Raw genomic sequence first — 26,463 nt, 5'->3', positions numbered from 1 at the left:
GGAACCTCTACACTGTTTTCCAGAGAGGCTGTACCAGTTTACATTCCCACCAACAGTGTAGGAGGATTGAGAGGAACTTAATGGAGGACCATGGGGGAGAAGAAGGGGAGAAATGGTGGCGGAAAGGGAGAAAGGCAAACCATGAGAGACTCTTGAATGCTGAGAACAAACTGAGGACTCATGGGTGTGGGGGGGAGGAGGGAGATGGGCATGGAGGAGGGCACTTGTGGGGATGAGCACCAGGTGTTATATGGAAACCAACTTGACAATAAACTATCTGTAAAAAAAATAATAATAATAATAAATAAAATATAAGATCCAAAAAAAAAGACTGTATCTTTCAGTACATCATTAAAACACCCAGATGCTGTACACATAAAATTAAATAAATAAATATGCCAGGAATTATGAAAAATGCTTTCACATTTAGTTCTTAGTCTAATGAAGTAGATATTATCATCCTTATTTTTGCAAAAGAAAGACTGCATCCAAAAACTGACAAGGCTAGGACTTGTTATCCTTCCTATAAAAGATCACCAAGAACAGAATTACTTTTCATGGTTCAGTCAACTTTTGTTTTCACACTGAGATTTTCGAAGATAAAAATCAATCATACTATCTTACTATAGGTCTATCAATACAAACATGGACTTGGTAAACCATTTTAAGATAAGCAAAACATTTATCTCCAGAACTAAAATCAAACTAAAGGTAGAAACTGATCACCACCTTTTAACTATGTTAAATGTCTTGAATTTAAAGTTCAGAGATGCTGAACACATAACATAAATATCTTAGTCTATTTTTCCAACTTCCATGTATATTAAAATGGTAAAACTAAATCTCAGAATCTCAGGTTGCCCCTTGGCCTTAAGGAATTTACACTCTCATCAGGCCAAAACAGATTAGTGTTAGTGTAAGCATAGGGTTTTAAACTTACAGAATATGCATTCTTCATCATACAGAATTATACCATCAAATAGTAGTTAATTCTTTTTGTTTAACTGAGGAAAAAAGAGGAGTCCCTCCTTATTTATTTTTTTAGTCCAGCAAAATATCCTAGGAATTTAAAATTTTTTAACAAAAATTGATAACATTCTACTACTTTACAAATATTAACTAATTTAATCCTCATAACAACCATGGAAGACAGATATAATTATCTTCATCCCCACTTCTCAGATGAGGAAACTATAGCACTAAAAGGAACAGAGATTTAATTGAGGTCACACCGTTTGGAAATGGCAGAGCCTGCATTTGGACTTGGAAGTCCTCTATGCTAAGCTACCTGTTGCCACACACAGCCTCAAATTAAGAAACTGACCTCCTATTAAGGGTTCTGAAGCTAGGTGAAATATATCATAAAAGCTCACTAACTCTCTACAGATTTGATTTCCAAGTCAGTTAAAACTAGATTCTGTATAATAATAGCAAAGATGATGACTTTCTAGAATTCTAATCATTTCTTAAAATGATGAAATGAATTTTATAGAACTATAAACCCAGAAATTCAATATGTGAATTTAAACAGCATACACATCATACAATTTCCTTACCTTCCCAGCTCTTTAGATGTAAGTGTATAAAAATTATTAAAGTTTTCCATTCTCATTGGTGTTTGAGGAGTTGTAGTTAACAATCCTGAAATACTTCGACAATCAAATCTTCTCCTCGACATGTCAGATGACTCCCAGATATGCTTCTTTAGTCACTTATTTTTACCTATTTAAAAAAGAGAATGTACAGGATATAACTTAAACGCAATTGAAAAAAAAAAAGATGTTATCACAGATAGACAGGATGTACTTTACACTTTATAGCTCCAAATATAGTTGTAAGTTATAACCCTTCCCCCTACCAAAAAAAGAAAAGAAAGATTTTAAGCAGCACATTCTACCCAGAAGGAAGGAAAACAAAAAGCACACTCATAAACTGGTATCATCTCTATGGTACTTGAACAAAGTTACTGACTTTATTTCAGAATAAAACTACTATAAAAAACCTCAAATCTCTCAAATTAGAAAATAGTTATAATAAAATTTTAATATAAGCAATTATTCAATTTCATTTTTAAACTGTTATTCTCTAAAGTTACACCTTCACATAACAAGATTTTAACACAGCAGGGTAATGACTACTCATTTTAAATATAATTTCTCATGGCCAAACAATTTTGGTAGTGAATTCACATTTTGTGAGTTTTGTTACTGACTTCTGAATGACTACAAGCAGCAAAACTTGTTTCATAGACTACCTACATTTCAATATTAAATTCAAACTTTCATAGGTAGGTCTTAAGAATTTTTTCTTTTGGTAGAACTGAGCTCTTGTAATTTTGTTAGATGAGTGACCATATATAAAGCCTTATTCTACAGTTCTGTATCTTGAACCCATATTTATCTTCAATTCTGTGATATTTACATATATTCAGTTTTAACAAAACTATTATCCCATATGAATTGAATTCATATAATTGCAGACTATATATTTTACAAAGTATATAAAAAAAATCCTGCTATGTTTACTAAAAAAAAAAAAAAAGGTCAGTATTATTCTTCTAGAACCCTCTTTCAATAACACCCTACGGCTTTTGTTCTTTCTCTACCACATTTTTCCTCTATTTCCTACTTGACATGTACTGTTGTTTATCTTCCTAAATTCAAATGCCAACTATATTCAATTTAATAAGCAGTGTGATAAGAGTTCAGTGTTTTCAGTTTCTATATTTTAGTGGTTTTATTCTTAAGTTAGCAATTTTTTTCTCTAAATTTGTTGGTCTTTGCAGAAACAAAGTTTAATTAGTTTTGGTGTACATCTCTAGTAGTCTAAGGGTAGCAGCCCAGCATTCTGAAGATAACATTTGGTCTCAATCACATCTGGGTCTGAATCCAATTTATCCATCATACCAGCTATGAGATCTTATCTAAATTATTTAACTTCACTACTGTTATGAGCCAATTGTGTCCCTCCCCTCTAAATCAACATGCTGATGTCCTAGCCCCCAGCACCTGAGAAGGTGAATGTATTTGGAGTCAGAGCCTTTAATGAGGTAATTAAGTTAAAAATGAGGTCATTAGGGGGACCCAAATCCAACAGGGCTGGTGTCCTTATAAAAAGAGATTAGGCCACAGAAATAGAGGGAAAAACCACATGAAAACACAGGGAGGAAAAGGACATCAACAAGCCATAGAAAAAGACCTAAGAAGAAGCCAACAATGTCAACACCGTGATCTCAAATTTCTGCTCTCCAAAATTTTGGGAGAATACATTTCTGCTGTTAACGTCACCCAGTCCGCAGTACTTTGTTATGGCAGTGTGGGAAACAAATATAGCTACTTAAAAGAAAAGAAAAGAAAGAGAAGAGAAGAGAAGAGAAGAGAAGAGAAGAGAAGAGAAGAGAAGAGAAGAGAAGAGAAGAGAAGAGAAGAGAGAAATATTTCCAAATGTATAAGAAGGGATACAAATATAACACTTTTTCAATCTTATTGCTTTGCCGTATTTCATTTAAATTAAAAATAAATATGACATCACTGACACAGCTGAAGTTGGTCCCTTTTTTAGATGCCCAGTTTACATCCCCACTATCACTAGGTGGGAGACCTTATCATTTTCTTGCTAACATTTGTTCCATTCAGGCCTTTAAATTTGGCTATTCTAGTGTGATGAAAGGAAATGGAATCTTGTGAATTACTCTGCATTTCTCTGATTACCAGTGAAGAAAGCTTGAATTCTGCTTCTTCTAAAGTATGGATTATAATAGAACTCTCAGAACTCAAATAACTCTAAAGATTAAAATTAAAATATGATGAACTCATGTAGAAGGACACTGGTACAGTGCTAGTCATGAGAGTACATCATGATTGTTCAGTAAGTAAATATCGTTAATATTCTACCTAAAGATACTCTCTACACAGTCCCTGGCTACTGTTGAGTAGTTGTACTGTTTCCATATTCAAATCTCTCACCCCAAGTTAGCTCACACTCAGCTCTTAAAATTCTTTTTTTTTTTACTATGTCTTGATAAACTATTTATGTCTTTGCTTAGTTCTGATGGCACTCAGTTACATTGGCCATACAGTCCTCTAACAAAAATCAATATGGTTACCAATTTCTATGCTCAATCTAATTTTTTTCAGGTCATCTTTGGACTTTTACCATTTTTTTCCTAAATTTCTAAGTCTATGAATATGCCCGCTTATGATCATATTTATATTATACATATATACATACAGAAAGAAAGGATATACCTATATCATGTATACAAATTGGCCTAAATTCCCAACAGTGTCCATCAATCAGGCCTTGGGAAATACAAGAACAAGAACATGTCAAATTCGATCACAGTGACAGAGTATAGGTTCTTGATTCTGAGAAGTTCACCTCATCTAGATTCTAGAATCTAAGATGTTTATCTCATGCTATAATATATCTGCTACAAAGTGATCTATTCATAAGAACTCTAGCAGAAATAATTTTATGAGTAAGTATTTTCTGCTTTCAAGTTTCCAGAGTCAATATGGGTCTTAGATGTATTCAAAGATTTATGTTCAATGAAGTATAATTTATAATAATGAAAAAAAACCCAAACTTATTTAATGAATGAGCCCAACAAATGATTAAATATACCTAAAACTAAGATACTATATCCTCAAAAACCATGCTTTTAAAGAATATTTTTATCTCATAAAATATAAAGTTAAAAAAGGAAGACACAGAAAGTGTATACAGTATGATAATTTTGTGGCAAAAATATAAAAAAGGAAGACACAGAAAGTGTATACAGTATGATAATTTTGTGGCAAAAATATAAAAGGAAAGAAAAGATTGGAAAACTAGGGCAAAATGTTACCAGTAACTATCTTTGGGTGGTGGGAACATGGCAGTTTTTATACTTTTCCTATTTTGAAAGTATCTACACTAAGCAGGTACTACTTTAATAAGAGGCAGAAATTAGAGGGGCTCCTGGGTGGCTCAGTCCGTTAAGCGTCTGACATCGGCTCAAGTCATGATTTCACGGTTTGTGGGTTCAAGCCCCTCATCGGGCTCTGTGTTGACAGCTAGCTCAGAGTCTGGAGCCTGCTTCAGATTCTGTATCTCCCTCTCTCTCTGACCCTCCCCTGCTCACGCTGTCTCTCTCTCTCTCTCTCTCAGAAATAAATAAAACATTTAAAAAAAAATTAGTAAATGCCTTTGGGTAAAAACTATTGCTGTGAATATACATGACCAGACACTAAATGTAGCAACTTACCCACTTGCAACAGCAAAATCTATCTCTTCACACATTAAGGGTTTACTTGGCTGTAGGTTCAAAAGCCATTATTGCTCAATTTTTTTAAGGCCTCAGCATTTTCTCTGCATTTATACAGAGCAGATGGTGTTCACTATCCAAATAATATGTCAGCTCTTACGCAGAGACCATATGAGCATTCAGGGTAAACACTAAATAAGAATTAATGCCTTGTTTAATACTGGAGAGAAAAGACAATTTAACAAATTCTGAATTAATGTCATAGTTACACTTCTATATAATGAATAACAATTTGTAACCTTAAAACACACACCTGTATTATGAGTATCACTTGTGAAAATCTAGGCTTATCCTGGGTCCCCCTCCCACCCAAAATCCAAAATGTGATCCAAATATACAGATAAATACTAAATTTTGTTGTATCTATTATTTAGTTATGTTAGAAGGGAAAAGAGGTGACCTTTTTAAAAAAGGATTGCTATGGATTATGATAATATAAGTAGGGCCTTATTAACTGAACTACTTAATAATATTTCCTAATACTGGACATTGCCTTGTGTTTAATTTTTTTACCCTAACAAAATTTCCTTCCCTCACATTCATAATGCTGAATGTACCCACAGGCATTTTTAAGACTATAAATGTAGCTAAAAACAGCATTGGGCAATCAGTGGTTCTTTTAAATACATGTTAATACAAAAATCTTTTTTGAATTGTGATACATTTCAGTCTAGCTCTGAACACAGCTATGTCTCAGAAAAAAAAAAGCAAGCACACTTCTGAAGACAGAACCTGACATTTACCTACTTATTGCTAATATATTACAGACTGCTGGCAGACACACAGCACCCTATATTTTCCTTCCATTTACTGCTCTTGAACCAGTTGCCACAGCCTAGATATTTTTCCATTTCTTCTCCTTTGGCTAATTTTACATATAATGGAGCATGAATGTTACCTTTGTCTAAACCCTCCACAAACATGTGGTTGCTCATCATGTACGATTTAATCCTTGGGTACATGAAGGTTATCAGTCAGCGCTTTGTCTCTCAGTGCTTTCCCACCAATTTCTCTTGAAGTCCAACAACCCTAGACCTTTTCTTATTTTCTACCACAATTCACATAGCTAATTGTACACTGCCAATATGTCCCAATCTATTTGAAATTCATTTCATAACACTTTATTAGGCTACACTAATAAAAAAAAAAATCTTACAGGACTTAGTAGGTAACTGTGAGTGTATGTGTGCACGGGGACACAATCAGGCACTAGAAACAGTAAGAGGGTAAGAGAAGCAAGATAAAATTAACCTCCTAATTATACAGTACCTCAAACTTATTTTCAAAGATTTTTCTTTCATTAATGCCCACTACAATAAGTACAATAAGAATTCAGATATGGATCAGTGAAGGAAGTAACAGAGGAAATGTTAGGTTTGGTCTGGGCCTTAACTACTTGAAAAGAGACAGCAATGTGATGTGATTAGAAGTAAAACAAACAACAGTCTCTATAAAACCTATAAATAGTTCTGTTTTTAAAAACATTCATCACAATATTCATTTCAAGGTTATTGATAAAATGTTTTACAAAAATAAAGTATATAACATACAATAAATGAAAACATCTAGCGAATCCAATCGTCTGCTTTGATCCCTTCATTAGCTACCCAGTACCTATAAGCTAAAGCCCTTCCTGCATGACAGGCAAAAGCCTTTTGAGGCCAGGTACACACCAGTTTCATTTCCTGTCACACTCATTTTTTTGCCTCGACATCTCTGAAACATTCTTTATACTTCTCCTTAAATGGCTAAGTCTTCTCACGCACCCTTCATATCTCAACATAGAATGTCACCTCCCCCAGGAAGCTCTGCCTAAAACCCACAGGTTGGTCTAAATGCCTGAACTTTGCATTTCAGAACCAGGAGGACCCTGGACAGACCTCTTCAACAAGTAACATGTTAGGCTGCAGGGCAACATTTACTTTTGTGTCTAAACTCCCATCATGGCACCAGACAGTCGTTTTTTTAATGTTTGATGAACTGAATTATGGGAATTATGAAATACAGCAACAGGAATTTTTAGGTGCATCTTGGATCTTCAGGGGTTTAACAGAGCTTGAGATGCATCTTGAAATTACAGCATTGGAGCTTCAAGCAGCTTAGTCTCTGTTTAATCAATATTTGGTTAAATAAAATAAGGAATATTCTAAACTGCTATTAGAGAATTTCAATTCTAAGCAGCATAGCTATAAAGCTTAGAAAAATGGACAAAATTATTTTATCATATACTGTACTGTAATACCAACAATTTATTTTGTCTTTACAGACTAAGTGACCACCTCTTTTATGTGAATACCTACTTCAGCTAAGAATATCAATATTTTAAAAGGTACCTCATTCAGGAAATTCAGAAATTTGTCCTGGTAAGGACTGACAAATCTACATCATTGTTAAGTAAATTCAAAAGGCAGCTGGAAACAATGCAAGGCACAAGATTACAGGGAAACAACTCCCTTCTATGTCAGCAATTAATAGCTACCAAGTTTTTCCTAGGAAACAGAGGAACTAGAGAGTTATTTATCTAGCATCCATGAAAATAAAGAAAGAATGCTCTGCTAGGATGGCAGAAGACTCCATTGATTAGAAGTAAAGGTATTGGTGTAGGGATAGGGATGAAGAGGATTTTTAATTTCAAGGAAGAGACTATATTCCTTTTACTAACTATATTCTTTTTTTTTAATTTTTTTAAATGTTTTATTTATATCTAGGAGAGAGAGAGAGACAGCGTGAGCAGGGGAGGGTCAGAGAGAGAGGGAGTCACAGACTGAAACAGGCTCCAGGCTCTGAGCTGGCAGTCAGCACAGAGCCCAACGCAGGGCTCGAACCCACGAACTGCAAGATCATGATCTAAGTGAAAGTCGGATGCTTAAATGACTAAGCCACCCAGGCGCCCCGACCCTTTCATGTTTTTATACTCCCTATTATTCACCCTCTCTCCTCCGTCTTTTCTCTTAACTTTTTCATTTTNACTGAAACAGGCTCCAGGCTCTGAGCTGGCAGTCAGCACAGAGCCCGACGCGGGGCTCGAACCCACGAACCACGAGATCATGACCTGAGCGAAAGTCGGACGCTTAACCGACTAAGCCACCCAGGCGCCCCTTACTAACTATATTCTAATAGTAGGTTTTGCGTGTTTTTTTTTTTTTTGCTTTTAAAGACTGAATAGGAAGCATACGTCAGGAATTTAGTCCTTCGGAAATCACAAAAGGAAGCCAGCTAACTGACTCTAGCCCAGCCAGTCTAGTACATACTACCCAAGGGCTGAAGTTCCAGGTAACGACCCCAGGCCCGAATGTGTGCCATGACAGTAAAGCCCGGAGCCATCTCTTCTACCTTCGGAAGGAAAATTAAACAGGACAGGAAGATGCTGAAAAACAGAAATATAGCGGACCAAGAAACACACAGGGCTTGTCATTCATCAAATGGAAAATTAAGTTTCTATTGCAAAATAAAGTACTATTTACATACCACACCACTGAAGTACTGTTTGTTCAGTAATCTTTACAATACAAAATGGAATATGATCCTTTAAGGATTAAAGATTAAACTACCATCTCACTGTTAATATCAAAATTTTAAATGCTTAAAGTAGAACTATGCCCTCTTTTGGTGAAGAAGTTGCAAAGGGTCAGGGATGCACCAAAATACACCACAAACATTGAAAGAAACTGATTAGATGTTTAAAGTGGCATTCAAGTTCAAGGTTAAATGTTATTGGAAAAAAAGAAATTTTTAAAAGTTTAACAAAGTATGTCATGAAAATTATGTCACAACCTATTTAGACAAAAATATGTAACTTTATTTTTTGTGACTTAATTTGTAAGTACATATATTAATTGAAATATTCAAAGAAATTTCCTTTGATATTAGTCTATCAGAGAATATAAGCTACTTAAAAATAAAATCCTTGAATTCTGTCATCACTATTGTAGAAGACTACAGCAACTAAAACATTAAAGTTTTTCCAAGTGGAAAGGAAGTATATAAATGACTGTTAATGTTACTGACACAATCAATAGTCAGAGAATGCAAAAGAATTCTTAAAAAAACACAAGAAATCAATCAAAATCTTTTAAAGGCAGTCAATCTAGGAGCACTATTCTTGGCTGCCAATTTTATATACGGGAAATAGGCAATTTTAGGATTTAGTGATAGTGTTAGCAATTGATTTCCCTAATTCATGGGTTTTTAATTGGGTCTCTTGAGTACAACAGGAAACTTTTGATAAGGATATTCTCTCATAATTATCGAACAGCTTCAAAACAAAGCTTTAAAAAAAAAGTTTAAATGTTTACTTAACACCAGTAAAGCACTGCCAAATGCAAACTTAAAAATAAAATTGTTTGATTAGAAACAGGTCATAAAACTTCTTTATCTTCTTCAGATTTGTAATTAATGTGCCGACATGGTGACCAATTAGTCCAGACTTGACTTTCCTAAAAACTGATTCTATCTTAAATTGTAATTCACTATGCAGAGCCCAAAAGCGACTACCTACCACCACTCTGTCCACACACAAAAGAGAAAGACTTTCAAATCATTATACAAGTTTTACTTTTAAAACTTAAATACACTGCCGTGTAAATATATTTCACACTTCAGTTTGAGATCAATAACTTAGAGGATGATCTAAACTGTAAATTATGCATCTCAAAAATAAAGCAGCTATTAATTCCACTTATGAGAATATTAGAAAGCTTTTTTTAAAAAAATGAAACATCTCACAGAAGGATAAAGGGGGAAGAAGAGAGGTCTTAAATTAGAGCAATGCTTCTATGGACCAAGTTTTTCAAAAATACAAAGTTGTATGGGTAAGTGGCTTCATACTTTATACAACAAACACTTCCGAATTTGTTACAAACTACTTCTGGGCAGTTCACTATAAAACTATAAAAGAGTGCAGCCATGAGAAAATAGGTTTATTATATTTTCCTTTAATAAGACTGTGCTCGTGGGCTTTACTGCCAGGGCACACACGGAGGCCACCACTGGCCCAACCATCCCTGCAGACCACGCTGTCTCAGCGCTCACACTGGCAAAGACGAGAACTTAAAGGGGCCACGCCGTATCAGACACCTCGGCAAGCTCCAGCACCACCCCCTCCCCCAACCCGTACCAGAGGTAAACATTACGTTGGCAAAACAGAGAACGTGATACACACACCTAACAGTATTGACATTTGATCAGTACCTGGTTGGGTTTTTTAAATGTTTTTTTTTTTTTTTTTAAGTTTTAATTTGCAACTTTGCCTCAGAGTCTTAGTCCCTTCACAGACCGAGGAAGAAAAGAACCAATATCAGCTACCAGCTGCCATAAAGTCTCTTTCAACTCTGTCTCCACTAATCCCTTTAAGGGAATTCAAATGAAGCGCTTTTCCCTACACAATAAAAGCAAGAGCTGGGTCCACTTCAATACTGGAGCCATGACGTAGTTGTATAGTTGGAGGATGACTCGCGTACACTTAAGTGATTTACGCGGCATCCAAATAAAATCAGATCGCTGGACAAGACTGCAACAACTGCAATCTGTCCGCTCTAGGCAGTGACTCCAAGACAATGTTCACAAGCAGTAACCGAAAATGCCCCACAAGAGGAGCACAAAACTTCCCCGAGACGAAAGGCGGCTGTGAGCAGGACGCGTCCAGCAGCCCAGAGGTGAACACGTCCTGTGCCCACAACACAGCCGTGAACTCGGGAGGGCCAGGAAAGACCGCATCGGCGCGACGTGGAAGGGGAGCGAGGTAGCGGGTCGCGCAAGGGAGCCCCCGCGGGACGCGACCCAGAGGAGCTCAGGCGGCCCGGGCGACGGCGCGCACACGCACAGACACGCTGGGTGGGGGGCTGGGAGGACCACCGGCCGCCCTCGCCCGACCCCGAGCGGGGCAGCGAAGCCGGACTCTGCTCGGAGGGCAGAGACGGGCCCCGGGCAGTCGGGCCACCTGAGGGGACGCAGAGTCCGAGCCCGCCTCCGCCCGGCTGACGGTCGCGGTTCTGACGAGACCCTGAACCCGCCCACACTGCCTGACACTATCCCTCTTCGGGACCCCTCCCACTTTCGGGGTCTCCGTGTCCGGGGTAAAAGGGGCGGGTTCAGGGGTTCAGAATCGGAGTCCCGAACCTACCCACTAGTCGCGGCAGAACTGTGGTCGCGCGAATCGGAAGGCGCTGACCGCTCGGGACACGGCAGGTTCTCTCGGGGGCTGCCCCTCCAAGGGGGCTCCCGTCCCGCCACACGCCGGTGGCCACCACAGGACTCGTTCTCCAGCTCTAGCCCAGTGAGGCGCCAGGTAGCTCCGAACGTAGCAGGACCCACTTTTCCTCTTCTGGACAACGGCCAACAGTAGTGACCTGTTCCCCGGTGAGGTGGCTCCCGGCGACGGCAGCGGACACGGTGACCGGAGATTACAGTTGAGGTTTGAAAACTGCAGCCGCGTTGCGGGGCAGGGCTGTATGCTAGGACCCACCCCCTCGGGCGGGAGAGCCAATCCGAGTGCGCGCGGAGGGCGGGGCTGTCACGTGTCGGGCGGGGCGGGGCGCCGGCCGGCGGCGCGTGCTGCCGGGCTGGAGGGGCCCCAGAGCGGTGAGAGGGTGTGGCCCGCGCCGGGCCTGCCAGAGGCTGGGCGGAGCTGCGGAGCAGGTGGGGGCGCCCGGGTAATTGCGGCAAGGGAGGGGTGAGACGGGCACTGCCAGGGCTGAGCGCAGGGCTGTAACTCTAACTGGGTGCACCATTACCTGTCTTCAGAGTGGTCAGCCCACGAGGCTTGACTATCTGCAGGCTGGGAAGAGGAAGAAATAAAGTTACTCCCAGCTGCTCCGTCATTCCCAAACTGATGTGCCTACCAAAGACTTGTTTTCTAACCCTTCCTCCTCATCTTTTCTATGACTTGAACCCATTCCGTAAGTGGAGAGCCAGTTCGCTACAACTTGGCAGGCATCAGCATCGCCTGGGATTTTATGGGGCCTGAGCTCCACCACTGAAGTTAGAGCAGTGTAAGGAGAGTCCCCTAGGATGAATTGCTGACTTCGCATATAGGATGCTAAGGGGAAAGACGGAAGCCCACAGCAACTACTCGAGATCTGTTACCCCTTGAAGACAATGAAAAGGTTGAACGTTCTCTGAAAGATACCATTGAATTGCAGAGTATATTTACAGGAATTGTTGACGACTACTGAGAAAATCTATTGGGAGAGGAATAGTTCTCTTTCACAATGCTGTAGCATTCAGTCAACGTTAAAAATGTTTTTTAACATTTATTTATTTTTGAGAGACAGAAGTGGGAGCGGGGTAGGGGAGAGAGGGAGACACAGAATCCGAAGCAGGCTCCAGGCTCTGAGCTGTCAACACAGAGCCCGACTAGGGGTGGAACCCACAAACCGTAAGATCATGACCTGAGCCAAAGTCGGCCATTTAACCGATGAGCCAGCCAGGTGGCCCGAGTTGACATTTAAAGAGGAGGGTTTTTTCCTATCCCAGTAAGCAAAGCAAATTCTGATCAAGCCATCTGTTTGCTCTTCATACTGTATTTTTTCTTAAGATAAATGCATAAAATGCCTCATAATCATTTGATGAAGTTTGTTTGTTGTTACTTAACTAACTCATCACAGTTTAATGCACTTATTCCCTAAGCCTCCTCACTTCCATCTAGTTTCCTGTTAACAATTGAACTGACTAAAGATGTCTGCAGTTATGATGGAAGCAAGTAAACTAACTGAAAGCTGCTTGCTGAAATGCACTTTTTAGCTATCATCATCTAAGAGTCCACAGAGCAGTGAGACTGTTCCTATCTTTTCTTTTATGAACACTGGGGCAGTATCCCGGAGGTCTTCGTACCAGCAACGGAACCAGCTATCTCGAGGAATCACAAGACTACATCATTGTGGTGATTTTCGGTGTGTGTGCGTGTAACGCTAGACCTCGTCAAGTCTAACATTTGATCATTCGCCAGCTCATAATCTCCTCACACTCAATCTACCATCTCCTCTTGTCAGTAAAGCTAGTCTCACATCACCTCACACCTAGAGGCAGACCTTTCTCCCTCCATCACTGCTTTAAATCAACCCTCATTACATTCACAAACCCTAGGCTTTTTAACCAATCAGCTTCTAGAGGATCTTTGCATACCTTGCATTTCCAGCCTCTGCCATAGCTCTAGATTTTCCCCATCATCCTCATCAGCACCTGTTCATCAATTTCCAACTTTATGAAGGCTATCCTCTCCAGAAATTAGAAATCTTTGCTGATTTCCCCTTTTCACTCCCAGCCTGATCACCTCTTTGCCTTATGTTGCTCACATTATACTCCTTCTATGTGTTTCTCTTATGCCCCTAAATACATTGTTAACCCTTGCTCCTGATGTCAGATTTGCCAGCCAGGATTTAGCATATTATGCCAAGGATGTTCGATTCAAGTTGCTTGGCCTCAGGAACTGTGGTCAAGGAATTCCTGGTGCAGAGAAGCAGTCTGTACCATCTGTGCCTTGCGATAAAATTCGGGAGTCAATATGTCCCTCCATCCAACCTCATTTACCTAAACTCGGTCACAGCCTTGTCAAAGGTGCATGTCTTGCTCTCATTTCCTTGAGTAGGAAATCCTCTTGTGACCTAATGGTCATTTTGTGGTCATTGCCTCTGACCACAGAATTCATTAAGTTGATCCTCAAATGCCACATACTGATCAAAGATGGCTGACCGTGTACCTGCCAAATTCATATGTTGAAGTCCTAACCCCCAGTACCTCAGAAGGTGACTGTATTTGGAGATAAAACCTTTAATGAGATAATTAAAGCAAAATGAGATTATATAGGTGAGTGTTACCTAAGATGAAGAGATTACACCATCAGCACAATGAAAAGGCAACCTACTGAAATGGGAGAAAATATTTGCAAATCATATTTCTGGCAAGGTGCTAACATTCAAAATATATAAGGAGCTCATACAACCTCATAGCAAAAAAAAAAAAAATCAGATTTTAAAATGGGAAGTAGAACTGAATAGACATTTTCCCAAAGAAGTCATACAGGTGACCAAGAGGTACATGAAAGGATGCTCAGCATCATTAATCATCAGGGAAATGCAAATCAAAACCACAATGAGATGTCACCTCTTACCGGTCAGAATGGTGATTATCAAAAAGACAAAAAAATTAATAATAACAAGTGTTGGTGAGGATGTGGAGCAAAGGTACTCATGTGCACTGTGAATAGGAATGTAAATAGGTGCAGCCACTAGGGAGAAGTGTGGAGGCTCATCGAAAAATTAAAATATAACTACTATATGACCCAGTAATTCTACTTCTGAGTATTTATCCAAAGAAAACAAAAACATCAACTCTAAAAGATATAGGCATTCCCATGTCCATTGCAGCATTATTTACAGTAGCCAAGATATGGAAACACCTAAATGTTCATCAGTGGCTGAATGGATAAAGAAATTGTGGTATATATACAAGGTAATATTATTCCACCGTAAAAGGAAATGAAATCTTGCTGTTTGCAACAACGTAGATGGACCTCAAGGTAAAAGAAATGCTAAGTGAAAGAAGTCAGGCAGAGAAAGACGAATACCGTATGACCTCACTTATATGGAATTAAAAGCAAAACGAAAGAAAAAATCAAGCTCATAAATAAAGAACAGATTGGTGGTTGCCAGAGATGAGGGAGGGGTGAGAGAGATGGGAGAAATGGGTGAAGCGAGTCAAAGGGTACAAACTTCCATTTATAAAATAATTAAGTCATTAGGGATATAATATACAGCATGGGAACTACAGTTAATAATACTGTACTGCATATTTGAATGCTGCTAAGAAAATAGATCGTAAAGTTCTCATCACTAGGGAAAAAATGTATTTTTAACTATGATGGATGTTGACTAGACTTAGTGTGATTATTTTGCAATGTATAAAATATTAAATCGTTATGTTGCATATCCGTAACTAATATAGTATTACGTGTCAATTATGTCTCGATTTAAAAAATAATTTTAAAAAGACATTACAACACAGCCTGAGGGCTGACCATGTGAGGACTCAGTGAGAAGACATACGCAAGCCAAGGGGAGAGACTTCAGAAGAGACTAACCCTGCTGACACCTTGATCTTGGACTTCTTGCCTGCAGAACTGTGAGAAAATAAACTTCTGTTGTTTAAGCCATGCCTTCTGAGGTATTTGTTACGGCAGCTCCAGCAGACGAACACAGAGTCCTTCCAGTCACTGCAGATGAGTCACTGTCTGTGCCAGAGGCGGTGGTCCTTTCTAGTCATGCCACAGTATTCACCACATTGTGCCCAGGGAAAATCACCCTCCCCAGTCACACCACGTCTGTCACCACATGCTGAACGTATACTGACTGGACACATCCTCCCTGATACCACATTTATTCTCTACAGATGCAGAGGGTGGAATTTCACAGAGCAAAGAAGGCCTAAATTCAAAACTCCTGCCGTTGACATATACTCCTTCTGAAGAAAGCCTTAGCAGTTATTTTTGTGTCAAGATCCTACAGTTTAATCCATGTGGAAAGAACAAAACAGACACTGCTACCTGTCTTCAACTGAATAAACTAGAAAATTGTGGCCAGGCTAAAAGCAGCCAGACGCAGGGGTGGGGGCGGGAGGTAACAGCCTCTGAAGGAGCTTGGCTCAAACCTCCACCCAACAGGGGTGTTTGGGCTGAATGGACACAGGCTAGTCCAGGCAGAGGGGGGAGTGCTGGGTGTACTTAGATGGATAGTCACGGTGCTTTATCCACGGTGCCTACAGCACATCCCAGTTTTGGAAGCACTGGGGACCGCAGAGTCCTCACTCACGTCCCCTGATTCTCTTAAAACAAACCCTGTTAGCAAAGGTTATTGGCGCAAGTCTTTCCTGATGAGAGTAATGACTCAGAACGCTACAGATGTCTTCCTCAAAGGGCGATACTCTTCTTTTCTTCAAAGCACCTGCGGCTGACTAGGATATAGGTTGCCAGTCAAACCACCACCATACCACGGTCTATAGAGTATAGACTCTCAAAACCATCCAAAGAAATATCATGCAGGACACCTATTTCATTTCGAATGTTCTAGTAGTCACATTAAAAAAATAAGAATCACAGGTGAAATTAATTTAATAATATATTTCACTTAATCCAGTATAGCCAAAATGTCATTTCAACATGTAATCAATACGAAATTATTAATGAAATATTTTACATCCTTTTTTATTGTCTTAAATCTGATATATTTTACATTTACCACGCATTCCAATTCAGATACTAAAGTTTCACTGGAAACACTGTATTTAGATTGCACAACATTTACTGTTGAAAAAAGAAAAATCACATCCCTGTGTTGTTTCAAACATAAAAGTTTTCAGTAACTAAATGCATTATAGTTTCTTAATTTCAATTTAATTAAAATGAAATAAAATTCTGAGGTAGTCACACTAGCCACATTTCAAGTGCTCCGTAGCCACATGTGGTTGGTGGCTACTGTATTGGACAGCACAAGTACAAAGGGCTGGAAACGTGACTTCTAATTGCTTCTAAACTTCAAAAGGCTTAACGTAGTATTAGCACAATGGAGGTGCTCAATAAATCATAGCATTACAGCAGTTTGAAACTTCAAAAATCAGTAAGGCTCAGTAGCCCAATTCCCTTGTTTTAGAAAGGAGTCAACCCAGAATGAGAGACGCCAAGGGACTAGCAAAAGATCACACAACTGAAGTAGTTGTGCATATCTGGATAAGAATTTAAGGGGATGCCTGGGTGGCTCAGTCGGTTAAGCGTCCGACTTCGGCTCAGGTCATGATCTCATAGTCTGTGCGTTCGAGCCCCGCGTCGGGCTCTGTGCTGACAGCTCAGAGCCTGGAGCCTGCTTCAGATTCTGTGTCTCCCTCTCTCTCTGCCCCTCCCCCGCTCACTCTCTGTCTCTGTCGCTCAAAATAAAGACACACAAAAAATTAAAAAAAAAAAAAAGAATTTAGGCCTCCTGATTCTTAGACTTGAGGTCTTTCTATGCCATTACATTGGGGAAAAAGACAACAACAACAGGTTTTTAAATGTATTTGAATAATCACTTGAATGACACAAGCAAAGAAAAAAATTTACTTATAATCTAGCTGTAGTTGCTAACCTGATAAAGACAGTGCATTCCAGAATATCTAAGGTCTCCTCCCACTTGGTCTGGGGTCTAGGTGATTTAATCTGTAGTCCCTCTTACCTTGGCCTGTCACCACTTGGAGCTGCCTCACTGCACACCCATCTTGCCCTCCCCCAGAGCATCCGGCCACATTTTTCTGTCTGCAGCTGTCCTCTCCCAGCTGTCTACCACAATTTGTTTAAGGTTGTGCTTCGACTGCTTTATATTTGCAAATCAAAGTATTCAGCTGAAACTGCAGCAGAGTTGTAGAGGAGCTGCTACCCTCCAGCCATGAATAGAACCCCAAGGTCCTGCGGCATGATAGGTGTGAGAGAGAGGATGTATGTGTGGTTGAGTGTGTGGCATCAGACAGACCTACATTCGTGTCTCAGTTCTGCCCAATTTCAGTTGTGTGACTTTGGGCAACCCTCAGTTTCCTCATCTGTAAAGTGCAGATATTAATAAAAGCTACTTCTCTGAGATTTAAATATAGTGTTCATAAGAGCACATCGCCCCACAGGGGTAAGCCCTCAGTTCGTATGAGCAATTGTTATTTTCCGATGGTCTGCAGGCTCTCTGAGGAGGAGGAGCACATATATCTGGCTTACTACTGTACCTTGTGACTAGCAAAATGCTTGAGACATTGTAGGTCGTAAATGAATATTTGGCTAAAGAGTTCGTAAGATGCTTATGATTTCCCTCGACTCTTAGGATTGATGCTAAGAGAGATTATTAGGGAAGAATTATGGTAAAGTCATTGATAAGGAAAGGGAAGGGGAAGGTGGCTGCTTCTGCCTTCAGAATTTACCTGCTGGAAGCATCCAGATTCAAAATGAAGCTGTAAGGTCAAAAAATGTTGACGTCCAGGGCTGTGTGCGATAAAGAAATTAGAGTCACTAGAGTTTATAAGGAGGTAGATACTGAGTAGAACAAAGAAATAGTAAAGTAAGAAATAGCAAAGCTACACTAAGGCAGCATTCTTACAGCAGGCAGTGACAGGTATAGATCAGGCAGAGGCAACTTTTAACCTCCACCAGCTCCCTCCTTGGGAATGATCCTTGCCTCAACTGGCTGAAGGTGACAGCGTGAGCATGGAGAGGCCAATCTACTCCACTAGCTGAGTGCTTTCATTGCACAAAAGTGTTGGTAATTTGGGAAATGGTAAGTTTAGTGATTGTTACAACACCCTTCACCCTGAGACTATTCAAAGCATCCTTGAGTTTTTTTCTATAGGTAGCCTTACCTTTGGATATATGGAATAGCATTTCATGGCTTCATTTTTACAAGAAAACATGCTAAGTATAGAGTTGTTTAGAAACTCTTGAAAGGGCCCAAATTATGAGAGAGGGGGGTCTGTAATTTACTAGCTGTGAGAACTTGAGCAGGTTAAAATATCTCCATGCCTCTTTTTTTTTCATCTGTAAAATAGAAATGAAAATATATTTACCCCGTAGGGTAAAAATAATAGTAGCTCATAAACACTAAGCCAGGCATTGTTCTAAATGTGCTGTTTGTGTTAACTCATTTAATTCTCATACTCCTATAAGTAAAGTGCTATATTTTCCTCCTTAATGAGAAAAGAAAAAAACAAACAAACTAAGGGACAGAGAAGTTATATACTTCCCCACAATAATCTGAGTTACTAGTGGAGTAGTAACTAGTGGAACCAGGATACAAGCTCATTCTCTACTATGTGGCCATTTATTGTGGGTATTGAATAACCGTAGCTATCAACAGTAGAGTACAGGTTCTTGGGTGTTTAATTCACCTTAGCTCCTGGAGTCCCTGATCTTTTCATCTTTTTGTTTCCTCTCACAACTAACATAACTTCTACGTTTTAAAAATAACTTTACAAATATATAACAAATGCAAGGGCAAAGGGCTAGAATGATCCATGTGCCAGTGGATTCAAGTTAGAGACACTGGTATGAATTAATGTTTAACTTAATATACACGCAAATGTTTACATACAGATATGTATAGACGTGTGTCAGAGCACATAAAAGCAATGACAGTAGCAATAAGCACACCTACCACTCAGGCCTTGGTTTCTAATACCATTCTCCAATAAGAGGAACCAAAGCTCCTTGGAAAAATTGATGCTTCTAGGACTGGAGAAGGAAACATATAGATAGGCCTGGAACATTGTGTAGTGCCAGAAAGAAGGAAATTCCAAAAAACAAACAATACTACCACACAGTGATGGGGGTACGTCAAAGGGACCCAGGAGCCAACTGAAAGAGCTCCCAATGGCCAAAGCTGGGACAATTTGAGCAGTGTTATATAAATAAAGTAATATTGGATTATAACCCAAAGTATAGCATAGATGTACATGAGTATATACTAATACAAAGAAATAATTGAATAAATAAATAAGAAAAACAAATCCTCCCTGCAGAAGAATTATGAATAATTTATGCAGCAATTCTTCAGGCTGGTAGAGTGTAACTCCCTACTCCTTAAATGTGGGCTATGCATAGTGACTTTCTTCCAAAAACTACAGTGTGGAAAGTGGGGGCAGGGGGAAGAGGGGAGAAACTTTACAGTGAAAAACTTCTGACAGCCAGGTGACATTTACCTACCTCAAGCTAGGTGATCAAGATTAAGAAATAATCACAAATGGGGCACCTGGGTGGCTCAGTTGGTTAAACGTCCGACTTCCGCTCAGGTCATGATCTCACGGTTTGTGGGTTCGAGCCCTGCGTCGGGCTCTGTGCTGACAGCTAGCTCAGAGCCTGGAGCCTGCTTCGGATTCTATATCTCCCTCTCTCTCTGACCCTCCCCTGCTCATGCTCCCTCTCTCTCTCAGAAATAAATAAAACATTTAAAAAAAATTTTTTTTAAAGAAATAATCACAAGGCACATTGATAACACCTACCCTTAATATGACACTTTGCCTCTGTGGTCTTTCTCCTCAAAACCGGTAACCCCAGTTCACTCGTGAGAAAAACATCAGACAAACCCCAGCTGAGGAACGTCCCACAAAATACCTGACCTGGACTCCTTGAAACTGTCAAGGTCATCAAAAACAAGGGAAGTCTGAGAAACAGTCACAATCAAGTAGAGCTTAAGGGAATGTGATAAACGTTGTGGTATCCTAGATGGGAGCCTGGAACAGAAGAATGACATTGAACAGCAACTAAGGAAATCTAACTAAAGCATGAACATTAGTTAACAATATGAATTAGTATAAGTTCATTAATTATAACAAATATCCCCTCCAACAACGTAAGATACTGCTAGGGGACCCTGGTTGTGGGGTCGTCTCTGTACTCTTTGCAATAATTTTTTAAACCCAAACTGTTCTAAAATAAAAAAGTTTAGAAGAATGAATGATTCTGCCATTGTTTAAAATATCCATATTTAGGGTTATAGAATAAGAAAATAAACCTGGAAATAATCTTTGAGATCAAAGGAAAGGATAAACTCTATAAAATAACCAAAATACAGTCCAGCCATTATTTTTGCAGTCTATTCAGAATATTATTATATTAGTAATTTGATGCAGGCTCAATCATGTCAACCTCTGAGCAAAATTTCCAAGTCCTGGATAAAAATATATGTGACAGGAATGCAGAAAGGGATCCAAAGAATTGTATGTGTCAGTATAATATATTCCATCTAATTTCAATCGCAAAGTGAATCTTTCATCTAGCAAGTCTCAAACTGTGGTAGGGAGTCCTCGAAGTCAAAATTATTTTTATAACAATACTAAGAGATTTACCCCTTTCACTCTTATTCTCTCAAAAATGTATGATTCAGTTTTCCTGAGACTGTAGAGTACGTGATATAACAACAGCTTAATGTAGAAGCAGATATGTTCTTATATTTGCCCATATCAAACTGTTTCCCAGAAATTAGATTGCAACAATATAGAATCACCCTGTATCATTTTCTTTTCTTTTGTTTAATACAGCTATTTTTCATCAAACATATTATTTATGTTAACATGCAACTTTTAAGTGAATTAATAAACATTTTTAAAATATCTCTTTAATTTCTGACATGGTGAAAATTGATAGATATAACCTACATAAATAAAAATTCCTTAAGGTTCTTAGTAATTTCTGAGTATACAAAGTTTGAGAACTAGAAAGATCGAGAATTACCGGTCTAATCATAGGGACCAGTTTACCCTTTTGGCTTTGGGATATTTGTCGTTCCAGGGACACTTTATATTTTAACCCCTCCAGTGTTTTGAGAATCCCTCACCTTTTGAGTCTGTGGAAGTGAAAGTGCCAATTGTCACATTCCCGGCCATCGCTTGCAGCTGGGGCAGGAGCTGTGACCCTAGGTTCCATCAACTACCTGTACACACTTGAGCCTCAATCTGGAGCAAGTGAGGCTGCACCCAGGAGCAACTCTGTCACAGAAGCGGAAGTGGCAGGTTCATCAGGTCCTAGAAGCAGTAATTCTTGTGGCCTCTCCTTTAACCACTATTAGCGGTGTCAACAGCACAAATTGCCACCTAGAATCCCATCTGGCGGCAGAAGTGGTATCTTCACCTTGGATATTGTTCTGGTTATCTTGTCCTGACTCTGGTTCTCCAGCCCAGATCTCTCTTCTATGAGCTACACAATATCCTTTAAGTATGTTCCTTTGTAGCTTCAGCTATCCAGAGATGTTTAATTGCTTGCAGTTAATAACCGATCACGCCAAAAATCGGTTTCTTTTAAACAGATTTTTTAAGGTTTATTCACTTATTTTGAGAGAGAGAGCACACAAGTTGGGGAGGGCACAGAGACGGGGAGACAAAATAATCCTAAGCAGGCTCTGCATTGTCAGTGTGAGTCCGAAATGGGACTCGAACCCATGAACTATGAGACCATGACCTGAGCTGAAATCAAGAGTTGGACACTTAACCATCTGAGCTGCTCAGGTGCCCCCGCCCCAAAACTGGTTTCTGAGTTCTATAGTTATATATCCTGACTTATTTTAATATCAGCCTTTCTGGAATTCCACAAAGAAACCATGGCTAACTATAGGAAAGAAAAGGTGAAACTTACCTTTATCTGCTATAGAAAATAAGTAACTACATAAATACACTGAAATGCTTAGCATTTTGAAAGATGAAAGAAAAATGTTGGCCTTCTACTCTAGCTATAATCTTTTACCTGGATTTGGAATTGTGATCCAACTTCTAACCAGCAGAGTGTAGGATTTTCATTGTGTTACTTCCCAGGTTATGCAATTTCTATAAAATGGGTAAGAGACTCTGAAGAGACTGACTGATGACGCCATGCCATGTGCTTAGTTCATTATAAATCATTCCAAGTACCGCCAGCCATTCTGGGCCAATCAAAACAGAAATGTTCTAACACATTTGAGAGTATCTTGTTTTACAGAGTGCTTTAAAAAGACATGAACAGCACACAAGATTTCAAATGTACCAAATTATCCAGAAAAGATTTTGGAACTGATTGCTATGAGGTTACTTTTCATTATTATTTAATGTGATATATAAAATATAATGCTTTTCTGTTTGGGTTCCTAGGGGCTGGAATGGTTCTGCCTTCTATAGTTTTGCAAGCAAATTTTAAAATATTTTATTCTGGTCTTGCTAGACTTCAAAGGTGAAAAGTACGTGGCCCAGAGAGGCCCTTCAGATTTTCCCATTTCACAATAACTCAGGTTATTAGGGACTTCTATAGGGACTAGAAAAAGTATCTTCTACAGCTGAAATAGTACCTCAGATAAGGATCCTTTGAAATGCAGGAAAAACATATAAGGAAAGCATCTTATCCTTTTTCCCTCTCATGCTCTTTGATTGTCCAGGTTTAAGTTTAGGGGTTTTTGGATCTGGATTCTGATATCTCCACAGTTCACTTCTCAGAGAAAAGTTTTGTTTATAGGAGAAGTCAACAGTAGAGCATAAATCAGCACACCCTACCTTGGGAACAGGTTGAGAAATAAGAAAGCAGACACATGTAATAACCAATGAAAACCTATCTTTTGCAAACCCAAATTGGGGGTACATCTTTTAAAACATGGGAGGGTTTTTTTTTTTAACACTTTTCATATGATTATCTCGCTGTACTTGAGAGTAGCTGCACAGGCATAAAATCATTTGTCTTTGCGTCTTCCTGTCTCTCACCCTGGGTATTTGTCTTTTACTCTACTTGCTAAGAACAGGAAGTTGCAGAAATAAAGATTAAATCAGTTCCCATTTCTTCAGTGAGTCTTGCTCAGTTTAACCCAGGTCAACGGCACATTTAAATTTGCCCAAATAAATCATATAATTTACCAGAATAGACTAGTTTTGTATAGTTTTTAATTATCTTTTAATCTTCCAGGCCTTACATTCTTCTCAGTATGAAGATTATCTCTGAGAAGGTTGCACTTTCAAAGTAAAAATAGGCAGTACCTTGAGACACTTCCCATTGCTCATTGACCTAGATAAGTCCCCTTCTAGTAGCTCAGTCCCGAGCAGGTCTAAGAGGCTTCTAGGGCAGCCATCTATGCTGAAAGTGGCACAGACTATATGAATATGAATAGCACCTGAAGTCTGTGTGTCTGTTAGGTAACATGGACTTTTCACATGCTATGTTTTATCTGAGCATCAACAATCCTGAGAGCCCCAGGAGCAAGGCTAGAGTTATCCCACTTTACAAATGAGAAAAAAGACTCTGAGAGTGACTTTTCCAACTGAGGCCAGGGTTCAGTCTAGAAGTGAAGACTGTAGACACTTCCAGGCTACCTCTAAGAGAGAGGACTGTCCGAGAAGCAACATTATCTGACCTACTTTCTCTCCTCTCCAACCCCCCACTCTTTCTCTGTCCCATGTCCTTTTCAGTATACTGCACTACATCCTAAGTAGTAGTTTACCTGTTCTCAGTTCTTATTTCCTTATACGTCTTATCTCCATAACCCATTATACAGATGAGTTTGTATTACTATAGGAGAAAGCTGCTTATCTGGTAGTCTAACTTCTAAGGAACAGGAACTATGCAGAAAACTCTTCTGAGAAGCAGAATAGATGTTACAGCAGGCGTTCACATGTGAGAAGATTCTCTCTGGCGTTGATTATGTCTTTTATGTATACTATGTAATTATTTTGGATGTTATAAGACTTCAATGAGAGGATACTGCAGGAGCTTTCCCTCTGATCTTCCGAAGACTGGTTGCTCTTCCACCTTCAGTTCTCACTTCAGATGTTACATCCTCTGAGACGCTTTCCCTGTCCATCACTGCCCCTGTTTTTTATAGCACTTTTTATGATAATTAATAATGATGGATTTATTTGTTTACAATGCTTGTCTTCCTCATGAGATTATGAACCCCCGAAGACAGGAACTGCATCTGCTTTTTCACCAATTTCTCCAGCACCTATCATGGTGCCTGCCACAAGTAGCAACTCAATAAATGTCGAATGGATGGATGTTTGGATGGGTGAGTCATTCCCAGAAGAGTTTCCAAAGGGCTCTAAGGAAATAGATGATTTGGCAATCACCTCTAAGAAAGCCTGGGTTATGTTTTGGGTTAGGATAGGTCAACCTCCTTTCCCTAAAATAGGCCTGAGATCTGAAAACTTCCTAAAGACGATGTTTGGAATGGTGGTGCCAGTCAGCCAGGACAGAAGGGGAAAGGGAAGTAAATATACTAAGAACTTACCAAGTACAAAGCGATGTGTTAGATTCATGTTATCTTATGTAACATAAAAAGCATGGCATGAGAAGGGACTTACCCCTACCTTACAAATGGAAAAAGTGAGACTCACACTGGTGAAGTTGCTCAAGGCGATGCAACAAGCAAGTGGCAGAGCCAGGGTATGGAGATAGATTAGTCATATTTCAAAGACCATGTTTGAAGCAAATTCACTCTTACTTTTTTAATATTTTTAACTTCAGTTATTTATTTTGAGAGATACAGAGAGAAAGAGTGTGCGAGCAGGGGAAGGGCAGAGAGATGGAGAGAGAGAGAGAATCCCAAGAGAAATGTGGGGCTCAAACTCATGAACTGCAAGATCATGACCTGAATTGAAACCAAGAATGAAACACTAAATCAACTGAGCCACTCAGGTGCCCCATTAAGCAAATTCACTTAAAATTTTTTTGTTTATAAACACAAAATGTTAGCCTATAACCTACATTTAAGAATTGCTCATATTTTAAGTATATGGCTTGATAAAATCTGACATACATCCTTCCATACGTCCTTGTAACCACCATCCAGATAAAGAAATGGGACATTTTTAGCCCACCAGAGGTTCCTCTGCACGTCTTTATTTCGATATTTTGATCATTTTGTCTTTTACCATTATTTTGACTTCTGTCATGACAGGCTCCTGTTGCCCGTTTTCAAACTTTATATACATGTGAAATCTTGCTATATGCCTTCTTTTGTATTAGGCTTCTTTTGTCTACAAGATTCATCCGTGTCGTTTTTTGCAGCAGTAATTGATTCTTCTTCATCTTTGCGTTGTATTCCAACGTATTAATATAATCACAATTTATTTATTTATTCTAATATTAAAGGACATATGCACTATTTACAGTGTTATTAATAAAGTGCTATGTATATTCTTGAAAGTGTGTTTTGGTGAACATGGGTACTCATTTTTGTTGGGTATACACTCAGAAGTGAAATTGCTGGTCATAGCTATGTATATGTTTAATTTTTGTCGATCTTATCATTTTTTCAAATGATTGGTTACATCAATTTACATTCATACCTGTGATGCAGAGAATTCCCATTGCTCTATCCTTGCCAACTCTTGGTATCATCGGTCCTTTTAATTGTAGTCACTCTGGCGAAGGAAGGCCATTTTTTATAAACTGTACCTTGGTGCCTTAGCATGTGGGGCATGAACCCTCAGAAAAGGAAAATCAAGAACTGGTCTCTGCTTCTGGGATGAAGCTGCCATAACACTATTTACAGGTTTCTAGTATCATAGGAAAATGTGGCTCTCATGTCTGGATACACAGTGGGGCCTCCTCAGAGGGTAGAACAGACTCCAACAACTGTCTCATGAATTGAGACAAATGGACCCATTGAGTGGGTCATAGCAAAGGGAGAAATTTTGATCCCTTTGGTGAGAGCCAC

General features: G+C 39.2%; 1 protein-coding gene across 1 annotated transcript in view; it reads right to left on the bottom strand.

The window, feature by feature from the left end:
• The window catches only part of STK17B (serine/threonine kinase 17b), a 32,220-nt gene extending 20,516 nt beyond the window's left edge, over window positions 1-11,704 (bottom strand). Inside the window, exons 1-2 of the mRNA XM_039248960.1 lie at window positions 11,430-11,704; window positions 1,557-1,722 (exon numbers count right to left, since the gene is read on the bottom strand). Of these exons, the coding sequence (XP_039104891.1) occupies window positions 1,557-1,678 (122 nt within the window). The 5' untranslated portion in view covers window positions 1,679-1,722; window positions 11,430-11,704. The remainder of the gene's footprint in view (window positions 1-1,556; window positions 1,723-11,429) is intronic.
• Window positions 11,705-26,463: the final 14,759 nt, after the last annotated feature.

Source organism: Hyaena hyaena, unplaced genomic scaffold (assembly GCF_003009895.1).
Source record: "Hyaena hyaena isolate Hyena2069 unplaced genomic scaffold, ASM300989v1 scaffold_325, whole genome shotgun sequence".
NCBI lineage: Eukaryota > Metazoa > Chordata > Mammalia > Carnivora > Hyaenidae > Hyaena > Hyaena hyaena.
The sequence above is the reverse complement of the archived record's forward strand: the minus strand, read 5'-3'. Positions and strand labels throughout refer to the sequence as shown.